The sequence below is a fragment of the Ascaphus truei genome, chromosome 14, assembly GCF_040206685.1.
Source record: "Ascaphus truei isolate aAscTru1 chromosome 14, aAscTru1.hap1, whole genome shotgun sequence".
Lineage (NCBI taxonomy): Eukaryota > Metazoa > Chordata > Amphibia > Anura > Ascaphidae > Ascaphus > Ascaphus truei.
The window spans coordinates 6,151,342-6,175,284 of record NC_134496.1 but is presented as its reverse complement, the minus strand read 5'-3'; the positions used below and the strand labels follow the sequence as shown (position 1 = coordinate 6,175,284).

The 23,943-nt window shown below is 47.2% G+C and overlaps 1 protein-coding gene across 2 annotated transcripts in view; it reads right to left on the bottom strand.

The window, feature by feature from the left end:
• The window catches only part of INPP5D (inositol polyphosphate-5-phosphatase D), a 144,962-nt gene that overhangs the window by 72,324 nt on the left and 48,695 nt on the right, over positions 1 to 23,943 (bottom strand). Inside the window, exons 3-4 of one of the 2 annotated variants that reach the window (XM_075569607.1) lie at positions 12,277 to 12,427; positions 10,370 to 10,532 (exon numbers count right to left, since the gene is read on the bottom strand). In XM_075569607.1, the coding sequence (XP_075425722.1) occupies positions 10,370 to 10,532; positions 12,277 to 12,427 (314 nt within the window). The remainder of the gene's footprint in view (positions 1 to 10,369; positions 10,533 to 12,276; positions 12,428 to 23,943) is intronic. The other variant, XM_075569608.1, reaches the window with a different exon arrangement.

Below are 23,943 nucleotides of genomic sequence, written 5' to 3'. Positions count from 1 at the left end.
TCACTTCCATCTGCAGATGAAGGACTCTTAACAGTTCCCATAATCTCTGTGACTTCCTTTGGGCCCTGAGCTCTTAGCCACGCTGTTCCCACTCTCTGGGACCGTCTTCCTCGTACAGTCCGAGAGACCCCCTCTCTGGAACCGTCTGCCTCGTACAGTCCGAGAGACCCCACTCTCTGGGACCGTCTGCCTCGTACAGTCCGAGAGACCCCACTCTCTGGGACCGTCTGCCTCGTACAGTCAGAGAGACCCCACTCTCTGGGACCGTCTGCCTCGTACAGTCAGAGAGACCCCCTCTCTGGGACCGTCTGCCTCGTACAGTCCAAGAGACTCCCTCTCTGGGACCGTCTGCCTCGTACAGTCAGAGAGACCCCACTCTCTGGGACCGTCTGCCTCGTACAGTCAGAGAGACCCCCTCTCTGGGACCGTCTGCCTCGTACAGTCCGAGAGACCCCACTCTCTGGGACCGTCTGCCTCGTACAGTCAGAGAGACCCCACTCTCTGGGACCGTCTGCCTCGTACAGTCAGAGAGACCCCCTCTCTGGGACCGTCTGCCTCGTACAGTCCGAGAGACTCCCTCTCTGGGAATCTATAAACACAGGCTCAGGACCTACCTGCTTACCCAGGCATTTAATTCATGAACCACAACCTGTCCGGCATTGAATAGCTACAGCACTGTCCCATCCTGTATTGTATCTTCCCTTGTGTTTGGTCTCGTTTATAACCTAAAATGTTTTCTACTTTTTGTAACTGTGAAGCTTTGACTCCCATTGGGAGGAAAGTGCTATATAAATAAAGTTGCTGTTGTTGTTGTTGTTAATAATAATAATAATAATATCATCATCTCCTCCTCACCTCCCAATCACTGTCCCGATAAATGTGTGCAGACTTGGAGGGTGTCAAGACAACAACTCGTAGCATGGTTTGAGATGAAAGGAGGGTCGGGGTTAAGGTTTTTAGGGTAAGGGGGTTAATGTCTGGGTTTTTAGGGTAAGGGGTTAGGTGATATATTCTTCCAAAAATGACCAGAGGAGCGCAGCTTGCAGCCATGTAAAATAAAAAAACATCACATAGTATAGCAATGTCGTGAAATAATGTGTTAGTAATGAGGCAGGCTCACAAATGGCTACTCACATGGGGGTAGCAAAAAAGGAGCAGTCATCCAACTTAGAGCATTGGATGTTCCCTGGTGTATGTGCAGCAAGTCCCAGCAACTGATCTCCAGGAAAAAGGAGAAAGGCCAAATAGTGTAGACAGCAAAAATATATTCTTAAAACATACTGCAAATGGAGGCTTACACTTAGGATGGTCAAAGACAGCGTTATCAGCAGCGGGTAGTGGGTAAACAGTGGGTCGCAATCTCCCTGTGTCCCGTATGGATCTCTGCTGCTATGGAACGCTCCTGCATCCACGCCGGTGGTCCACGTCACTTCCGGGCTTTGTGATGAGGGCGCGTTCTCGATCTTCCTTCTGGAGATTGGTTGACTGGACACTCTACCTCAACGGCGAAACGCGTAGAGGTAGAGGTATATCACTGTATATCTTTCCTTTCTAAAAAGTCCAACCTTTTTTGAACATAACTATTGTATCTGCCATCACAGTCTACAGGGCTAATGAATTCCACATTTTAACTGCCCTTACTGTAAAGAACCCTTTCCTTTGTTGCTGGTGATATCTCTTTTCCTCCAACCTTAAGGGATGGCCCCGAGTCCTTTGTACTGCCCGTGGGATGAATAGTTATTTTGAAAGCTTCTTGTATTATTCCTGAATATATTTGTACATAGTTATCATATCCACTCTTAGACGCCTCTTTTCTAATGTAAATAAATCTAATTTAGCTAGCCTCTCCTCATAAGTTAGATTGTCCATCCCCTTTATTAACTTAGTGGCTCTTCTTTGCACTCTCTCTAGTTCCATAATATATTTTCTAAGGAATGGTGCACAAAATTGTACTCCATATTCGAGGTGTGGTCATACTAATGCTTTATAAAGGGGCATAATTATGTTTACTTCCCTTCCATCCATTGCCCGTTTGATGCAAGATAAGATCTTGTTTGCCTTTGCAGCTACTGCATGACATTGGGCACTATTGCTAAGCCTGCTGTCTACAAGCACTCCTAAATCCTTCTCCATCAAGGATTCTCTAATTTATCCCCATTTAATTTGTAAGTCGCCTGTTTATTCTTGTTTCCCAAATGCATAACCTTACATTTATCAGTATTAAACCTAATCTGCCATTTACCTGCCCAAGTTTCAAGTCTATCCATGTCCTTCTGGAGAGAAATTACATCCTGCTCTGATTCTGCTACCTTACACAATTTAGTGTCATCAGCAAAGATGGAGACTTTGCTCTCTATGCCAACCTCAAGGTAATTAATAAACAAGTTAAAAAGCAGGGGCCCCAGTACCAATCACTGAGGTACTCCACTCACGACTTTAACTCAATCTGAAAAAAATCCATTTATGACAACCCTCTGTTGTCTGTCCTTTAACCAGTTTTCAATCGAGGTGGAAATATTTTTAGTCCAATTTACTTTATTTTGTACACTAACCTCTTGTGTGAAACCGTATCAAAAGTCTTTGCAAATTCTAAGTTTACCACATCAACTGCATTACCCTAGTCTAAATTTCTACTTACCTCCTCAAAGAAACAAATAAGGTTAGTTTGGCATGATCTATCCTTCATAAATCCATGCTGACTATTACTAATAATTTGGTTATCCATTATGTATTCCTGAATATTATCCTGTACTAAACCTTCAAGTAGCTTCCCCACTATTGATGTCAGGCATACAGGTCTGTAATTCCCCAGTTGTGATCTAGCTCCCTTTTAAATATAGGCACCACATCTGCTTTACGCCAATCTTGTGGTACTGAGCCTGTGGAAATGGAGTCCTTGAATATTATGTATAATAATTTGGCTATTACTGAACTTAGCTCCTTAAGAACTCTTGGATGTATGCCATCGGGGCCAGGTGCCTTATTTACTTTAATTTTATCAGGGTGCCTATGAACTTTTTCCTCAGATAACCAATTGATCATTAATATGAAGTTTGTGGATTCCTCCTGCGGCACTACTATTGAACTTGATTCTTCCCTGGTAAACACAGAGGCAAAGAATTTGTTTTCCCTTATCTCCAATAATCTGTCTGCCCATCTCACACTGAAAGAGTCTTATATTTTATTTTCTATTTTTTTTGTTATTAAGGTACTTAAAGAACTTTTTAGGGCTGACCTTACTTTCTATTGCAATTCTTTTTTCATTATCCATTTTTGCTAATTTGATTGCCCTTTTGCAATTTTTGTTACATTCCTTATAATTCTGATACGATGTCTCCGTCCCTTCTGACTTAAAGAATCTAAACGCCTGCCTCTTCTTGTCCATTTCCTCCCCTACCTGTTTATTTAGCCACATTGGTTTTCACTTATTTATTTTATACTTATAGCCATGTGTAAATTGGTGTACATATCTCTTTCTCATGCTGGCAGTAAACCTGGTAAGTATGCAGGATTGCCAGCAACAATCATGGAGGTTTGCCCTCAAACCCTGGTGAGGTGTCATATGTCCCAAAGGAAGTGACAACATGCTGTGTGTCCACGATTAGTGACATCAGAGATGTGCCTGTTCCTGAGGTGATATAAGACACAGTACTGCCTAAAGTTAGTAGTTCAGTCCTGTTGGTGTTCTGACTCCTTTCAGTGAGAGGCATGTGGAGGTCTGCAACAGTATTGCAGTGTCTGATGCAAGAGCTTTGAGTCTGTGCAGCTCAAAGCAGACAGACAAGCTGGTGAATCTCCTTGAGGGGAGAGGTGGAAAGCAACTATTAGAGGAGAAGGAACCTTCCTAATGGAGTGCAGCAGAGAGATGAGCGGCTGAGCTGCTAGCTGTGAGGGGCAGCTTGCCCATACAAGATCAATAAAGATGTCCTTGATAAAAGATACCCTCATGTATGAATCTGGAATTACTCTGCAGAGGAAGGCACCACAGAGGAGTTCCTCATCAGAACCATCCCCATGCGGACGCAGGGATCCTGATGAGGTGGAGGCGCTGCACTGAATATAGGTAGGACTCGCACACACTACTTCAGCTGCCTGTCTGTGTTGACAATCCCCATATACCATCATGCGGGAGACTCAGGAGTCCTGTTGCCAACAGGTGCACCACCAGACACGACCATGTAATGGGGGTTGGTTAGACCACATGGGCCAATATCAGATTGGGGGGGTCAGGCCATACAGAAAACCCGTTATATGTGGAGGCGCTGCTGAGATACCTGTCAACAGGACAGGCTTTTGCTAGGCACACTGGGAAACAGGGGAGTGTATGCTGCCAGTCAGTGCTGTGTTGGGACGGAGCCTAGGGGTAGTCAGGGGGCTGATGGAGTATTGTCAGCTCGCAGGGACGACCTAGGGGCCTGAGAGGAGTTGGGGGTTTGGAGAGGGGGTATAGCTGTCCTAGTCACCTTCAGGTAGTGCTAGTGGTAGGATGCCTGAAGGGATAGCCCATTAACGAGGTCAGGAATTCTGGACAGGGTCTGCGCTAGGCTAGCCAACAGTAGGTAGATGCCCAAGTACTGCATGGAAGAGCCAGAGTACTCTAGCCCATTCCAGACCACTTACCGAAGGGAGCACAGACTGGGAGGAAGGAGATACAGCAGACACAGAAAGAGTGAGCCTAGCCTGAGGTTGTGCAAACACGAGTCAGATCTACATTAGGTACACAAGGTGGTGCACAAGGCAGTCTTTATTGTATCAGTGTGGCAGCTGCCCGGCAGAGAGGAGCACCATGTACAATAAAAACATATACAGTAACCAAATGGCGACCGCAAGAATGGAGGATCCGCGCGGTGCGGAAGGTCCAACATGACGGACGGAGGCCGATGGAGAGAGCACATGGCGTGTGTGCGGGTGAAGAGCAAGCTACGGAAACGACTTTTGCGAGCCTGCTGTGGAGTGGCACCAAGGCTGTGGCCGCGCCGTTTTTGTCCTGTCTAGGATCTAGGGGCACTACCCCTGAGGACATTGAGGAGGACATTGTAGTGATGTGTGGGGAACATGATGGATTTGCTTGTCAGTCGGCGTACAAACAATCAAAAGCTACCTCAACCGTTAAAGAGATTGACAATGCAAACCAAAATGGCGGCTCCCGCTTCCCTGGGAGACCGCATGGGCCAGTTGCAGACAATGCGTACAATACTAGACTTGCAGAGAGTTGGCCAGGAGTGGCGCCAAAAGGAAAGCCCCACCCCGATGAGGGGTATGGCGCGAAAGCTGCGGCCACGCCCTCATGGACTATGACCAACTCAGCCCCAGTGCTGGGTCACCCGATAAATTTATGGGACCTTCCCCTAATCTCAACCATGGGGTGTGGTTTCCAATTATGCCCAGTGGGAACGGATCCAGCTGAGCGAGGAGCTGGTGAACCGGCGGTACCACTACAGAAAGTAGTCCCTGTAAATAGTGCTGCCTGCGGAGAAGAAGACAAGGATTTTGCAAGCAAAGTGGCTGCAAGAAATTGGCCGGGATTGGCGCCAAATAAGGAGTTGCGCTCAGGGGGTAGTGGCGCGAAAATGGAGGCTGCGCCCCCCAGGACTGTGAAAAGTTCAGCCCCTGTGCCGGGGCATCCAATAAATTTGTGAGACCCTTCCCTAATCTCCACCAATGGGAGTGGTTTCCAGCTCTGTCAGATGCGGGCGGAGCTAGCTAAAGTAGGGGTCACTAAACCAGCCCCTGCACTTCAGTCACGAGCAGCCAGCGAGCACAGCAGACCACTATTGAAAGTGTCTCCGATTGTGAATATGGTTAGTAAGACTGAGGAAGAGTCGGTGATTTCGGCTCAGCCCTATTCGGCTCCAGGAAGCTTCCTGGTACTCCGGATGGCAGGCACCGAAACAGTAGCGTGTCTGTGTATGCAGTGCCAACTGCCGGGAGGTACCATGAGTACTCCAGCCCGATGCCCGCAGTGTGGCATCCAGTATCTATGGCCGGTGCCAACCTTCGTACCGGGCCAGGCTGTCGAGGACGGAGCGAAGGTAGCGATACTACCCGCTGAAATACCCGGGGCGCTATGGAGGGAGGCTGCGGATCCCGGAGCATGGGGATCGGCCCGATGGTTAAAACCGAGCAAGGTGTAAGAGACAATGACAGATGCAGTGAGGGCCGAGAAACTCAATGGCGGTCTCCGAGCGGAGTGCCACTCCCTAGATCGGGACTGGATTCTTCTGACGAGGAACCCGCAACTCCAACCACGGTGGTGACGCGCCAACCGGCGGACCACAGCGGGGTTCCTGGGAAAAAGACGGCACTTACCTGTGTCACTGGTGAGCGGAGTCGAGTGTCGCCAGTACAGCGGCAACCGGAGAGGCGGAGTCCCACGGCCATGGTGACTAGCGGATCCGATGGCGGAGGAAGAACCACCCCGAGCCAACGAAGCGGTAAGAGACACCCTTGCCCTTCTCAGGCGCCGGTGGTGGCAATGGCGGAGAGAGGCCTAGACCAGGCCCGGGCGGAGCGGAGAGCAGAACCATCACTTCCGGCGGCGGATGTCGTTCTGGAGGAAGAGGTTCCGGTGGGGAACCCAACGCAAGATGGCGACGAGTCCCGCGAGATCTATGACATCATTTCCGGTGGGCACAGCGGAACCGGATGGAAGATGGCCGCGTCCTCGCGACCGAGCAGCTGTACCAGGTCGCCTGGATCCGGGAAGAGCCGGCAGGCCCTGCGGAAGCCTGGGAACAAGGACACGGGTGAACCGGAAGGCCATTCCGATGGCACCGGGCAAGGTAGCGACAAGTTGCGAGTCGTAGCCCCGCGGATGCCGGCAGTGTTTCCCTATGCCCAACTCCCGGCCATGTTAAAAACTCTGCCCCTGTCACTTTCTCATCTGGGTCCCAGTCTAGCCAAGGGTTGTCTGGGGAGTCCCGAGTCACTTCTGAAGAGCGGACTGGGGAAAACTTGGACTGGGGCGAGTGCTTTACATCTGATGATGGGTCGGGAGGGGAAATGTCTATGCAAAGAATGACATCCAGCACTAATGATAACAATAGTACTGTTAGTGTAAGGTGTAAGCCTAAGAGACTTGGGTCCAATTCTAGGTCCACAGGGACATCAGGAGCTTCATCTGGGGATTTAGGTAATGTCGCTCGTATTGTGCCTATTGCCCGGGGAACCCCCTATGTACCTCCAGTGTCAGCAAGAGTTGCCAGGGATCGACAAAAGTTGTTACTTTATTTTCACCATCCATGGGAGGGAGAAATTGAGTTTGAAATGGGTTCCACTGATGAGGAAGGATCAGACGAGGTGAATTGGGATACTGATAGCTCCCTAGGGTATTGGGATCCTGAAGTGTCAGACGAGAAGTGGTATAATCAAGAAAATGTGTCTTACATTTCCAGGAAGTGCCTTAAGGAAGTGTATGGGCATGATCCTCTCAGTCCACTAGCATCCATGCCAGAATTATGGGCTGATTGTGGGTGTCCAGTATGTCACCCAGAGTGTTACAGCATTGCTGCTCTAAACCCAGTGGACCATGCTGTGCGTAGGCCACCTTAAAAGGGTATGGTAGTACCAGTAATGTATACTCCATCAGGGAATAATCCTGGTTGTTATACATCATCTAAAGTTAGGATGTATCTGTTATTATGTTATGATGAAAAGATATGTACTGTAATAATGTATTGTTATGTTTTGCAGTGCTACCTGAAAGGAAGGTTCCGCAAATTTAGATCCCAGCGGGGGCGTTGGGTTCCACCAGGGGGAGAATGTAGCCATGTGTAAAATTGGTGTACATATCTCTTTCTCATGCTGGCAGTAAACCTGGTAAGTATGCAGGATTGCCAGCAACAATCATGTAGGTTTGCCCTCAAACGCTGGTGAGGTGTCATATGTCCCAAAGGAAGTGACAACATGCTGTGTGTCCACGATTAGTGACATCAGAGATGTGCCTGTTCCTGAGGTGATATAAGACACAGCACTGCCTAAAGTTAGTAGTTCAGTCCTGTTGGTGTTCTGACTCTGTTCAGTGAGAGGCATGTGGAGGTCTGCAACAGTGTTGCAGTGTCTGATGCAAGAGCTTTGAGTCTGTGCAGCTCAAAGCAGACAGACAAGCTGGTGAATCTCCTTGAGGGGAGAGGTGGAAAGCAACTCTATTAGAGGAGAAGGAACCTTCCTAATGGAGTGCAGCAGAGAGATGAGTGGCTAAGCTGCTAGCTGTGAGGGGCAGCTTGCCCATACAAGATCAATAAAGATGTCCTTGATAAAATATACCCTCATGTATGAGTCTGGAATTACTCTGCAGAGGAAGGCACCACAGAGGAGTTCCTCATCAGAACCATCCCCATGCGGACGCATGGATCCTGATGAGGTGGAGGCGCTGCACTGAATATAGGTAGGACTCGCATACACTACTTCAGCTGCCTGTCTGTGTTGACAATCCCCATATACCATCATGCGGGAGACTCAGGAGTCCTGTTGCCAACAGGTGCACCACCAGACACGACCATGTAATGGGGGTTGGTTAGACCACATGGGCCAATATCAGATTGGGGGTATCAGGCCATACAGAAAACCCGTTACATACTTATTACCCAAGGGTATACACTGATAAATGTGCTTTTCTAACAATGTTTTAAAGACTGCCCATTTATCTTCTACATTTTCCCTGCAAAAGCATCATCCCAATTTATTCCTACGACGGGTATTTAACTGTGCTAGAGCACGGGCGGTACCACGCGGCCATGCCCCTCCGGCAAGTCACGATCTTGTGATTGTTCCAAAGTGATCACATGATCGTTACCTGAAGTGTTCACAGCAGAATAACGATCTGACTTAGAAAATGCACAAAAGGTATGAAATACAGGGTACGTAATAAGGGCTCCAGGCGCAGGAGCAACGGCCCTCATGATGTAGTTGCAATATACAGATAGACAGAGGCACACCAATTGCCAAACAAGTGATCAGTATATAAGTCCTGGTGCCGGCTAACCCATCAAAGCACCAATGTTCCAACCGAGGGCACAGACATAGAACAACACACAAAAGATGGAGGCACACATTTTTAGTGGCAAAAAGATTGCTGAGGCTTTACTCCAAGGTTGTAGCAGACCAAATTACGTTTTGGGGGATGCAGCCCATTCCTCAGATAGTTGCCACCGGTGTAAATGTTTGTACCCTTGTGTACTCCCTTAAATACCCCCGGAGTACTAACCAGCTGTGACCCATCACCAATTTCTAATGCATAGAGACTGCAATACTGCATACTGCTGACGCCATGACATCACATGGTGTGCAAGGTCCTCATTGCGCATGCGTGATGACATCACTCCATTTACAGGCAGCACAGCCGACGTTGCATAACCGAAGAGGACACATAAACATACATGTGTCATGGAGGACGCTCAAGATGCAGCCTGAATGGCGTCTTACTTCTTCTCCAATGTCCACAGTTTCTGGCATGATCGCCTCCAGTAGGAAATGTCCTGATACTAGATGAATCGTACAATGACACCATGTCTTGATCATTAGATGTGAGTATTACATGACAGGGGGTCATTGTACTATTCATCTAGTATCAGGACACTTTAGTACTGGAGGAGTTCATGCTAGAACCTGGACATTAGAGAAAGAGTGACCAGTGGTTCAGGCTGCAACTTGAGTGTCCTCCGTGATGCACGTAGGTCTATGTTTCCCCTGCTGCTAGGCAACGTCGGCTGTGCTGACTGCAGACGGAGTGACGTCATTGCACATGCGCAGCGAGGACTTTGCGCACCCTGTGACGTCACGGCGATGGCGCCGGCCTTGATTTGCTCCGGTAGCAGTATTGCAGTCTCTTCATTATAGGCTGGTGATGGGTCACAGGTGGTGAGCACTGTGGGGTTATTTAAGGGAGTCCACAAGGGTACACACATTATACAGGTAGCAACTCTCTGAGGAAGGGGCTATCCCCCCCGAAATGTAACTTGGTCTTCTCTAAGCATGGAGTAAAGCCTCAGCAATCTCTATTGCATCTAAAACTGTGCCTCCATCTTTTGTGCATTTTAGTACGGCCCTCATTATGTAAAGTGTATGTCAACAGGGCACTCAAGGGGTTAATCTGGGAGAGGGGTCTGAATGCGTTGTCTTCTCTGGCAGTGTAATTAATACGGTTGCTGACTGTTTAAGGCTAAACAGATCTGCTTTGAACCAAAAGAATCCAAATTGTATACTGTATGCAATGTATATTATCATTGAGGAGCTTATATGTCTTGCAAATATACAGGTATCACTAAATCCAGAAGAGAGGCAATGGGGGTTATTCATTAAACGGTGACAGAGCCCCGATCGGCACAATGACAGTTTCATGAATAACCCCCACGTGAGCAATAGAATCTACCTGCGGGTGTCGGTATCCTGCAGTCTCTGCAGCAGCATCTCAGAGAGGAGTGACGAATTCCCGGGGGACACTCTCTCTGTAGCCATCTTGCATTCTGTTATTTCTGTTAACACTGAAGAGGGGAACGTCCTTGGGGGAAGATTTGGAGGGACTGTTACTGGCTCTGTAAGGAAAGACATGCAGACTGGTAAAAATATCGATAGACGGCACTTCAAACTAGTAGCATCAGGATTAGAGACGAGCTAACATGCCCAAGCTCGATTCGCCTTGCAGACGTTATTGCACCTGCTTGAACCTTGGCTCGTCCCTTTATTGCCCAAGCGCGATTCGCCTTGCAGACGTTATTGCACCTGCTTGAACCTTGGCTCGTCCCTTTATTGCCCAAGCTCGATTCGCCTTGCAGACGTTATTGCACCTGCTTGAACCTTGGCTCGTCCCTTTATTGCCCAAGCTCGATTCGCCTTATAGACGTTATTGCACCTTCTTGAACCTTGGCTCGTCCCTTAATTGCCCAAGCTCGAATCGCCTTGCAGACGTTATTGCACCTGCTGGCACCTTGGCTCGTCCCTTTATTGCCCAAGCTCGATTCGCCTTGCAGACGTTATTGCACCTGCTGGCACCTTGGCTCGTCCCTTTATTACAGGAGCCCGGTCCCCTTTTTTCACACATGGCTAATGCATTTAAAATGGCAGTTGCTCCCGTTGGCCCGTTGTGCGATTCGCTTTGGAGAGCAACAATGGCTGCTACATCGGTACATTATAAAAAAAAAGTTTGAAAATATGAAAAATAAAAGTTGGTTACAACTTTTTAACCTAAAAAGTTAGGTCGTGAGTCAGTCAAAGCGAAAAATCGACATTTTCTAGCAAACGTTGTCGTTTTAGTGTGAAGTTCGCCAGAGAGGAATTCACCCTGACATATTCGAGAGAGGAAGGAAAGAAGAGATTTGAGACGGGTTTTAAGAATGAAGTGAGTTCTATTGCCAGCTCTGTGAAACATTAGGCACATTATTGTACCTCGTGTATGAAGAATTCGATCGCAAGCTCTTTACGGGAGGAATTCAATGTCACTTTGTCAATGTCGTATGTACATCACTGTATATATACAGGATCACAGGCATCTGAGTAAACTTGTATGTATTGATCGAAGTGGGATGGGACCACTACTTTCTTATTTTCACACTCACAGTGCCACCTGTCTCTGTCTCCCTCTCTCTGTCTCTCTCTCTGTCTCTGTCTCTCTCTCTGTCTCTCTCTCTCTCTGAGTCTCTCTCTCTCGCTCTGAGTCTCTCTCGCTCTGAGTCTCTCTCTCTCTGAGTCTGTCTCTGTCTCTCTCGCTTTTTAAAACACGATCCAAAGAGCTTTGTCCCAATGTTCAATAGACGTTCAATTTTCTTAAATCAGACGCAGTACCACTGCGCTTAGGACCTTTCGCTGCCGCAACTTCGCTGTTTAGCCACCGGGACATTTAGCCACTGGCCGTTTTGCCCCCAAGGCAATGTATACCGTAACCTCCCAACTTTACCCCTTACCTAAAAACCCCTAACCTTAACCCTTTACCATAACCCTTTAACCCCTTACCCTAAACCCCCTAAACTTAACCCATAATGCTAATCTAACCCCTTACATTAAAACCCTTAACCCCCTAATCCTATCCCTTACCATAAAACCCCTAAGCATAACACCTTACCCTAAAAAGCTTAACCCATTATTCTAAACCCCCTAAAGTTAACCCCTAAAGCTAACACTAATCACAGCTTAGGGGCGAAACGGCCGGTGGCTGACTGTCCGTGGCGGCTGAACGGCGGCTGCTGCGGCAAAAGGTCCCATTCCAGTGCCAATACTTTTATTAAGCCACTTAGACCGCTGCTTAGATGTCTCAATAGATATAAGGCCCATGACTGTCATTACCCTGCTCTTCATCTTGCTCCTCGGGCCCCTCTTCCTCCTGCTGTGCGGGGAACTGCAGGTGTGTAACCAAACCCACATTCTCTTTCCTGTAGAAGTCAATCAGCTCCACCAGGCTGACGAAAAAGCGCATGGGAACGCCTTCGGAAGCCTGCTGACAAAACACGGGTATTATTCATCTCGCTCCGGACACGTGAGCGTCAGTGACAGAGAGTTTGTGTTAAAAGGGACAGCCCCACCTCGAAGGTACAAAATACATGACACAGTTTATCACTGAAATCAGCTTCTTTAAAAAGATTCAATCACCGGAAATCTCCACAGATAACTTTTCTCTATTGTCATTCTTGCCAAGAAAGTTCTAATGAACAATAGCCTAAGCACATGTAACGCTCCCCATCCGGCTTCTAGGGAGACGACATTGGTGTGTTGTGTGGCTACCCCGCATGGGTTACCGTGACTCGGGTCTGGATTCAGGCGGCAGGGTGAGGACGTAGCAAGGATGTAGAATAATGGGCGCCAGGAACCTTTGTAGAACAACTGCCAATTATTTGTGTCCCCAATACAGGGACCGCTCATACACATTTAGACAACATTGCACTGTATTTTATATCAGACATTGTGTGCAAATCAGCTTTCCTAAAGAAAGTACCGGCACTCCACGGCTCTCGCAAAAAATATAAACAGTATTTATTCAGGTTGTTCGGTTCTATGTTTCGGTCTCTAACACAGACCTTTGTCAAGATGCGAATAACAAGCAGCAGTGCCACATACTGTATATACACACAGTGAACTCACAAACGTATTCCTGGTGAGGTCTGCGTGCCTAACTGGTTTTCATCAGGTGATGACATCACAGAGAGTATATAAGGGGAGGGGAAAGTTCGAGAAGTTTAGGTTCCCAGAGGACAAGAGGAGAGAAGCCTCAGGGAGAGTAGACAAGTAATGTTTATAAAGTAATAATAGCACAGACCAGGCCCACTGTTTATTATGTTGTAAATAGGGAGAATACCCTTTAAGTCAGCGGTGCGCAAACTGGGGGACGCAAGACTTTGTTGTGGGGGGGCACGGCGGTTACAGAGACCCCGCACTGAGGGCGCGAGGCCTCTGTAAATTTACTTGCAGGCTTCAGTCCACACGTCTCCATGGCAACATGGCATCAACTGACGCCCGTTACCATAGCGACGTGATGTCAAATGATGCCGCAGGTCACGTGACGTCACATGACCCCGCAGCGTCATTTCATGCTTAATTGGAGGTAAGGGGGGGCGCGACCAAGTTGGAGAGCAGGCAGGGGGGGCGCAGCGCAGGAAGTTTCACACCTCGCGATCCCCCTCTATTTCCCTCCATCTTCCCATGTATTTCTCTCCCCTCCGTCTCACCTCTCATTCTACCCCCTCCATCAATTAACCCCACTCTCACTCAATCCCTGCCCCCGTCTCGCATGTATTTCTCTCCCCTCCGTCACATTCCCTCTTTTCCTCACTCACCCCCTCTCTCCTCTCACTCTCCCCCCACAAAATATATACAAAAAAACACCCCAATGCAAAAAACTTCCCACCCTTAATAAATAGAAAAAAATCCCCACCCCCCTTAAATATATACAACCCCCCACCTCCCCAAATATATACAAACCTCCCCAAATACATAAAAAAAACACCTCCCCAATATATTTGAAACTCCCCAATACATATAACCCCCCCAATACCTATAAAAAAAAACATATTAAAAAAGCCAATATATATAAACCCCCCCATACATATAAAAAACAATACATATAAAACCCACCCAAATACATATAAACCTCCGCAAATACATATAAAACCCCCAATACATATTAAACAAAACCCCAATACATATTAAAAAAATACCTATAAAAAAAGACCCCACTACATAGAAAAATTACCCCAATACATATAAATATTACAACAATACATATAAATATTACCCCAATACATATAAATATCACCCAAATACATATAAATATTACCCCAATACATATAAATATTACCCCAATACATATAAATATTACCCCAATACATATAAATATCACCCCAATACATATAAATATTACCCCAATACATATAAATATCACCCCAATACATATAAATATTACCCCAATACATATAAATATCACCCCAATACATATAAATATTACCCCAATACATATAAATATCACCCCAATACATATAAATATCACCCCAATACATATAAATATTACCCCAATACATATAAATATTACCCCAAACCATATAAATATTACCCCAATACATATAAATATCACCCCAATACATATAAATATCACCCCAATACATATAAATATCACCCCAATACATATAAATATTACCCCAATACATATAAATATCACCCCAATACATATAAATATTACCCCAATACATATAAATATTACCCCAAACCATATAAATATTACCCCAATACATATAAATATCACCCCAATACATATAAATATCACCCCAATACATATAAATATTACCCCAATACATATAAATATCACCCCAATACATATAAATATTACCCCAATACATATAAAAAAAAATACATATTAAAAAAAACAATACATATAAAAAAACTGCAGGGGTTTCCCAAGACTCTGGAGCTCCTGGGTAAGTCGTGCAATACAGCAGCACAGCAGCACAGCAGCACAGCAGCACAGCAGCACAGCAGCACAGCAGCACAGCAGCACAGCAGCTACCGGGCATTTCCCCATATAGGGGAGAGAGGGCGCTGCAGTCTTGGAATCACTGGAGGCCATATAAGCTCCAATAGCAATGGAGCAAACCGCATCAATCAGGCCCTCAGTTTCCACCAACTTGGCAGTACTAGACAAGGCTCCTTCTGGACGTCGACATCCAAAACAAGAAGCGTGTAGGAATTCTGCTTCTCCTACAGTATTGACAAAAACCCAGCTGGGCATGTTAAAGTGCACTAGCTGTGGAGTACTGGTAACAGCGGCCATTTCACCAACACCAAAGTGAAATAGTCAGTACACACAATCACTAGAGTGAGTTATATGGTCACTCTCTGTTCCATTTGCTTCTGTCTCTCTGTAACACTCATTCCCTCTCCTAACAAACCGGCGGGATCAGGGTGTGACCCATATTGATCTGTATTCCGAGACTGTAGCTGGAGAGTCCGGAGGGGAGGGCGTGGCTGCACACTTCGCGCACTAGGCATCAGGCTGCGCACATCATTGCCACCATGCATATTTGCATCTTTGTTGGGAAACCCTGTCCCTCTTAACTGGACGGGAAACCCTGTCCCTCTTAACTGGACGGGAAACCCTGTCCCTCTTGACTGGGCAGGAAACACTGTCCCTCTTAACTGGACGGGAAACCCTGTCCCTCTTGACTGGGCAGGAAACACTGTCCCTCGTGACTTGGCTTGACTAGACATGGCTCACCACGATTTTGCTGTACTGAGGCTCTCAGCCCAAAGAGTACTTAGTTTTGATCAACAGTTATTTATGTCCCGTGTGCACTCACAATTTTCTCACGGACGCTATTTTGCCTCAGTAGACTAATACCTTTGTGCAAAGACTGTCGCCATTTCGAATGTACCAATTCAGGGTTGATGCAATTTTAACTTTCATATATCGGGAAAGCTATGCAATACATAGTAAACATAAAACAAACTGTTCACCCTAAAAGTTCCAAAATGGACAAAGCACACACATTCTTCCTCGTTCTTTCTCTTGCTTGCCCAGTGTTGTTTGGCGCCAAATGTAACCTTCCCTGCCCAGCTTCTAGGGAGACTACATCGGTGTGTGTTGTATGGCTACTCTGCATGGGTTACCCTGATTCAAGGGGCTGGATTCAGGCGGCTGGGCAAGGAGGTAGCAATGTTGTAGAATAATGGGCGCCAGGAACTTTTGTCGTACAACTGTCATTTATTTATGTCCCCAATACAGGGACCGCCCATACACATTTGACAACGTTGCACTATATTTTATATCAGACATACATGAATGTACCTCCTTCATTAGTGCCCATTCTTAAGACTCGAATGGAGGAACATTTAATTATTTGCTCTACGTTGCCCCAACCCCCATTGTTGCTTTGGAATATCACCGGCATTCATCCAATTTCACTAGGCCCCTACGGTAGTCCTGAATGGTCTTTCTCATGGGACTCATTACCTTTGACCTGTTTGGGCACAGCCACTTCCATACAGACTGATGAGGAATATTAGTGCAGATCCGCGGTTAGAGCTGAACCGCCGACACCCGGGAGCCCTCTTTCCTGAGGCCCTCTGTGGCATGCTGTATTCCCTTTCCTGTAATATTCAGGACTCCATTCCTCCTTTTGGGGATCCTTACTTAAATGGTACTCTCCCTATCTACAACATAAACAGGGGGGCCTTGTCTGTGCTATTACTTTATAAACATTACGTGTCTACTCTCCCTGAGGCTTCTCTCCTCTTGTCCTCCGGGAACCTAAACTTCTCAAACTTTCCCCTCCCTTTATATACTGTTTGTGATGTCATGATCCCATAACAACACAGGATGGGATTGGTACACACTAATCCTAATAGTAACAGAGTGGGGTTACATACACACATGCCCCTCCCTTCTCAGACCTAGAAAAAGAAATGCTTACCTTAGTGGAATTTGAAAACAAGGATGTCACAGCGACCACTTATCTTACAATTGTTATACAAAACTGGAACTCTCTTTTTAACTCTTTGCCTCCAGAAAACAAGGCCTTTTTTATTACTGCTAGTTCAGTTCAGTTCAGTTCATTGGATTCATTGGATGTTGGGAAATCCATTACTTAAAGGGGCAATCCCTCCAAGAACCAAAGTGTACTACTTCCAGTGACATGTTTAAGGGGTCCTATCTGGGTGATTACCCAAATCTGACACCTAGAAATATTTTGTATTATTTTTTTACAGTTACAATGTTATCCCTATGTGTGGGAGGGATTTGATTTCCTCTGGCTACTCCCTTTTTCTGTGATGTCACTGTGTGTTCAACAAGTACTTACCTCTTATTTCTCGTATTTTTTTATGTTCTACATATTGTTATTATGACACAAAATATTACTCTTATTTATCTAATACCTACCCCCTTTCGCCAACCGCTGTGATGGTAAATTCAAGGCTATTCGACATGACATTGCATTTCGGCAAGCCTCATCTACACCCAACAGCCCCCACCACGTGCCCAAAGCAACCCTCAGTTGCTTCCCACCAGTTACTGAGAAAGAAGTCCTCTCTCTTCTCTCCTCATCTCCCTCTATACTTTAGTCGGCACTCTCGATCTTATCCCTTCACATCTCCGCCGTTCACTCTCCTCCACAATTATTCCTACACCAACTCATCTTCAACCTCTCTTAGCCCAAGCTCATTTCCATCAACCTTCAAGCATGCCTCTGTAACACCCACTTATAAGGAACCTTCTCTAAATCCGTCCAGCTATCGTTCTATGTCGCTTCTGCCATTTGCGTACAAATGTCTTGACTGACTCATTTAAACCTCATGCTGGACTTTCTCTCTTCTAACTCTCTACGTGAAACACGCAGTTTGTAATCTGTCCTAACCACTCCGCTGAGACGGCCCTAACAAAAGTCCACAATAATCTCCACAAGGCAAAATCACGTGGGCAGTTCTCCTTTCTCTTTCTATTTGACATTTCAGCTGCTATCAATATGTTGACTGTCATGTGAGAAGAAGAAGCAGGCACACGGTCTTACTCAAAATGAGGTTTAATATGCCATAAAGTCCAACGTTTCGGCAGTCAAATACTGCCTTTCACCTTGAGATAGGCAGTATTTGACTGCCGAAACGTTGGACTTTATGGCATATTAAACCTCCTTTTGAGTAAGACCGTGTGCCTGCTTCTTCTTCTTTGTACTGGAACATTTGGGACTACAGGAGCTCCCCAGGACCAGCGCACCGGCAGCTAAGTACCCCTCCTCTATTACCATTGATATTGAGTGCGTGTCTCATCCTCTGACTGTCACGTGAGACCAGGACATTTTTACACCAGGGATCAGAACACTAGACAGAGTTGCAGAGTTAAACAAAAGTGAATTTATTGGAAAAAAATTCCACACACTTCCAGTACATAAAACACCCACACAAACTCACCCAAAATGGGGTAACTGGGGGAAGAACCTAAAGTCCTAGGCGAGGGGGCCTCCATCTGGAAGCTTTCTCCAAAACACGTTCCCAGCTTGCGCCGCTGTCTTGTGTAGTATGGGCAGCACTGACTTGCTATCCGCTGGCTAGCCATTTCAAATTCCCTGCCGTTGCTTCACTCCAAACAGCTCCGGCCAATGCTGCACCCAGAGACCGCAGTTCCACCAGATGCTACAGACCCCTGCACTGGGTCTCCTCAGATCCCTTCTGCTGACTCCCTGTCAGCTCTTCCTATACAGCGGCTCTTCCAGTCCCCTGTCAGCACACAGCCCTCACAAAACATATCAAGTCCAGAATGACTCTCTTGAGGATGGGGAGAATGAGTATTTATACCCCTGTCCCAATAAGGGAGATGCCAGCTAGTCTGGGTAGGAACATTATCCCGTTCTCTGCACATTACCCTAGACCCGGTTGATGAGATTACTGGGGTTGAAGGTGGGCCAGGACAATGCTGATACAACCCCCTTGCACAGGCAAACAATACAGATACAGCTCCAGGCTTACAGCTTTCTTGCAGAGCGAGTCCACTCAGCAGGTGGTCGACCTCTCCCTGGTTCCTCAATAATGGGCCTAATCCCATCACAGTATCCTGGCCTACAATATCAAACTCTGATGTGATTACAGCTCATTTTGCAAGAGAGAGTTAACCCCAACAGGTCCCCACTCTTGGATAGAGTTGTACATCACTATTTCACATACTTTAAAACATAATGTATATAGGACTGCTACAATAAACTGTACATAAATAACGACATCATATCATTGATGGGTAAGGGGTAATGGAGGCATAACCTTTATTTACAAGCAGCCAACTCTACCCCCACCATCACATTGACCATCACCTCCTTCTGTACACCCTCCATTCCATAGGCTTGCAAATTGCTTGTCACGATACAGGGCTGACCAGACTACCAGGGCTGGCCAATCACCAGATAGAATGCAAGAGTTAAATAAACTGGAGTTTATTCGTCCGAAGCCCACAGCAAACCCACACGATACAGACCACAGCAATAGCAAATTCACAGGGAATATGGAGGGGACTCCTAGCTCGCTAGGTGGAAGGCACAGCCGAAGCTAGCTTACCCTCGTTGTCTCTGCCTTGATCCGTCCAAACTCCTGTAACCAGAAGTGACCTCTCTGGGGTCCACCGTTCTCATAACAGATTGTCTCAAGACACAGAGACTACCCAAGAACAACTGTGGAGCTCTGATCAGCATCGTCTTGTACAGTTTTATGGGAAACCGGATAGTAATGTATCAATCAAGACTAGGGGCGGGTATAGTGCTTGAGGAAGTCCCCAAGGGGGTGGAGCCTTGGAGAAACGTAAATATGAACCAACCAATAGGGAACGAGCCAACCTAGGCACAGCTCCTCACTTTCACCTCCATACTTCCTGCAGAGTGGGATGCCTCGCTGCCAGGGAGAGAACAATGCTCTGGCTTTGAAGTGTGTACTCTCCCAGCAGACGGGCGAGTTCCACCCCAACTCCCCCATTGTCCCACAACTCTACCCGTGGCCTTACACAAAGACCATGCCGTTGACTAATTGTGTGCCTGCCACTTAGCCATTGTTACTAGAACAAGCATACGGTGAGTCACACAGTTAAATGCATTAACATGTTACAACATAGAACCACAACTATTATTATCTTGGCTCTGGGGGCCATTTTGTCTCAATAAACCCAGCACTGGGTATCCATCTTGACAGGCAAGGGCTGCAAGCGGCTTGACCTTTACTATAGCTTGCCATGCTGCCCGTGCCTTCAGACCGCTCTCTACTACTGTAGTTTACATCTTATTATCTGAAAAGTTCACCCTCTTTCACAACAATTCACAGTTGTCATACCCCAGGGCTCTGTTCTAGAGACTATACTCTTATCAGTTTATAGGAGACAGAGAATGGGGAGGGGGGGCAGAGAGAGAATGGGGGAAGGGAGAGAGAATTAGGGGGTGACGGAGAGAGAGAATTAGGGGGTGAGGGAGAGAGAGAATTTGGGGGGTGAGGGCGAGAGAGAATTGGGGGGTGAAGGAGAGAGAGAATGGGGGGGGATGAGGGAGAGAGAGAATGGGGGGGGTTGAGGGAAAGAGAGATTATGGGGGAGAGAGAAAAGGGGGAGGGAGTGTGTGTTATGTGCATTTCTTCTAGTACATATCCTATGAAAACTTAAAGTTAATTGGAGGGGTGGGATGGGGGGGTCACATGGCTGAAGGTTCCCATAGGGCGCCTAATACCGTTTCACCGGCCCTGTCTGTAGCTGATTTCTCATTTGCAATAACAGACCACTATTCTCCCAATACGCCAAGCAGGATGCTTAGGGGGGATTTTGATTCCTCCCTCTTCTTAATTCTGCATATTTAATACCTTATCAAATCCTGACGCTTTATCTCTGCAATATTACTAAAATAGGCCACATCCTCAGTGACCAATCCACCCAAATGATTATTCACTAACTCATTATATCCTGATTGAGCTGTTCTCCTCCTCTGCCCTTTGTGCCCTCTCCAGTCCATTCAAAATGCCCCTGGCGTTCTCCTTCGCCTCACCCACCATGCTGCCTCTGCTGCCCCACTATGCAAATCATTACACTGGATTCCCCTGCCCTACAAATACAAATTCAAGACACTTGTGCTCACCTACAAAGCTACACATAACACTGCTCCTCTCTCCGTCTCTAACGTCGTTTCCACGTACACATGCACTCTATGCTCAGGATTGACATCTCTTCACCTCCTCTCATTACATCCTTCCACTCCAGGACTTCTCCTGTGCTGCACCTCAATGCTACAATGTCTACAACGCATGATCAGCCCTCCCCTACATACGTGTTAAGTTCCCTAAGAATGTGGCCTATCCAACACTTTCTCCTGACGTTAGATTTACTTTCACCCTGGAACCGCATACTCTCAGACTCGAAGTTAATAGCTAAAGCCACGCTAAGCAATTTCCCACACATGCTATTCCTTGTCTTCCCTCCCCACCTATTCAGATTGTAAGCTCCTAGGAGCAGAAATCGCCTTCCTGCTTTCTCAGTTTGTCCTAACTTACATGTACGCTTTTTGTTATATAATATTATTTTCCTCCCTCACATGTTGTGCTGCACTGCAGAATATATGGGCGCTATATACACAGATAGAAGATTTAAATTAAAAAATACTTATTTCTATCGAGTTCAACCGATGTTATATTTGGATGACAGATACTTTATCCTATATCTATACTTCCTTATTGATCCAGAGGAAGGCAAACAAAAAACCCCATTAAGGGGAAAAATTAATTCCTTCCTGACTCCAAGAATTGGCAATCGGATGAATCCCTGGATCAACGTCCTTCCCATGTTTACTTTATTAGGTACTAGGTGAGAGACCCGGCGTTGCCCGGGATGTAATTTTGGGGGGGGGCGTACGACAGGGTTAGGCTTCCCCCCCCCCTTGACAGCTAGGTGGGTGACTGAGTTGACTGAGTGTGTGGGTGACTGTGTGGGTGGGTGGGTGACACTGGGTCGGTGGGTGACTTTGGGTCGGTGGGTGGGTGACTTTGGGTAGGTGGGTGACTCTGGGTTGGTGGGTGGGTGAGTTTGGGTCGGTGGGTGGGTGGGTCGGTGACTGGGTGACTTTTTCAGGGTCGGTGACTGGGTGGGTCAGTGACTGGGGTCGGTGACTGGGTGGGTCAGTGAGTGGGTAGGTGGGGTCGGTGAGTGGGTGGGTGGGGTCAGTGACTGGGTGGGTAGTTTGGGGTGAGACTGGGTAGGTGAGTGTGAGACTGAATGGGTGGGTGAGTGTGAGACTGAATGGGTGGGTGAGTGTGAGACTGAATGGGTGGGTGAGTGTGAGACTGAATGGGTGGGTGAGTGTGAGACTGAATGGGTGGGTGAGTGTGAGACTGAATGGGTGGGTGAGTGGGAGACTGAATGGGTGGGTGAGTGGGAAACTGAATGGGTGGATGAGTGGGAAACTGAATGGGTGGGTGAGTGGGAAACTGAATGGGTGGGTGAGTGGGAAACTGAATGGGTGAGTGAGTGGGAAACTGAATGGGTGGGTGAGTGGGAAACTGAATGGGTGGGTGAGTGGGAGACTGAGTGGGAGACTGAGTGGGAGAGTGGGTGGGAGACTGACTGGGTGGGAGACTGACTGGGTGGGTGAGTGGGAGACTGACTGGGTGGGTGACTGACTGGGTGGGTGAGTGTGTGACTGACTGGGTGGGTGAGTGGGTGACTGACTGGGTGGGTGAGTGGGTGACTGACTGGGTGAGTGGGTGACTGACTGGGTGAGTGGGTGACTGACTGGGTGGGTGAGTGGGTGACTGACTGGGTGGGTGAGTGGGTGACTGACTGGGTGGGTGAGTGGGTGGGTGAGTGGGTGACTGACTGAATGGGTGGGTGACTGGGTGACTGACTGAATGGGTGACTGAATGGGTGGGTGACTGAGTGACTGGGTGTGTGACTGAGTGGGTGGGTGACTGAGTTGACTGAGTGGGTGGGTGACTGGGTGGGTGTGTGGGTGGGTGGGTGACTGGATGGGTGACTGGGTGGGTGACTGACTGGGTGGGTGACTGACTGGGTGGGTGACTTGACTGAGTGAGTGGGTGGGTGACTAAGTGAGTTTTTGAGTGACTAAGTGAGTGGGTGGGTGGGTTACTGAGTGGGTGGGTGACTGAGTGGGTGGGTGGGTGACTGTGTATGTAATTATTGTGTGTGATTGTTGATTGTGTGGGGTGTGTGTGTGGATGAGTGAGTGTGTGATGTGATAGTGAGTGTGTGGTGTGTGAGTGTGTGTGTCAGTATTGGTTAGTTGAGTGTTTGTGTGCAATAAATTAGACAGATGTGTAAATAGTAATGTTTTGTGTAAAATATGTTATTGAAAGGAAGAGGTGATTTATTGTGCTAGGTGTGTTAGTAGCGGAGGTGTTGTGTTGTTGTATATGTTTGTGTGTGGTGGGATGTTGATGTGCAATGGGAGTGGGTGGTGAGACGTGTAAATGTGCATTGTATTCAGTGTAGTGTGTATGGTGAAGGGTAGGTAATTGGAACAGTGGGTTGGGTGTGTGTGTTTGTTTAGTGGTGGTTGTGTTGTGTGTGGTAGTTAAGGTTATGTTGAAGTGTTGTTTTGTGTGTTGTATCAGCAGAGGAGGTTGGTGTATGTGTGTGAGTACGTGTGTTGCGTGGTTGAGGGCGTGTGGCGTTACTGAGTGCGTGTGTGTGTGCATGTGTTTGTGTATTTGTGTGTGTGTTGTGTGTGATGGTGTGTGGTGTGTGTGAGAGCATGTGTGTATGTGGCGTGTGTGATGGCATGTGTGTGTGTATGACGCATGTTGTGTGTGTGACGTGTGTGAGTGCGTGTTGTTGGTCATAGACATGTTGTAAATTGCATGTTTTTGAGTGTAGTGTGTGTATTATGAGGGTGAAGGTGAGGTGTGATTTGTTGTTATGTGTGGCATAGAATGACAGGATGTTTGCGTGTGTGTGTGTGTGTGTATGAGGGGGTTTTGTGTGGGTGAGTGTTGTGTGTGAGTGGTGGT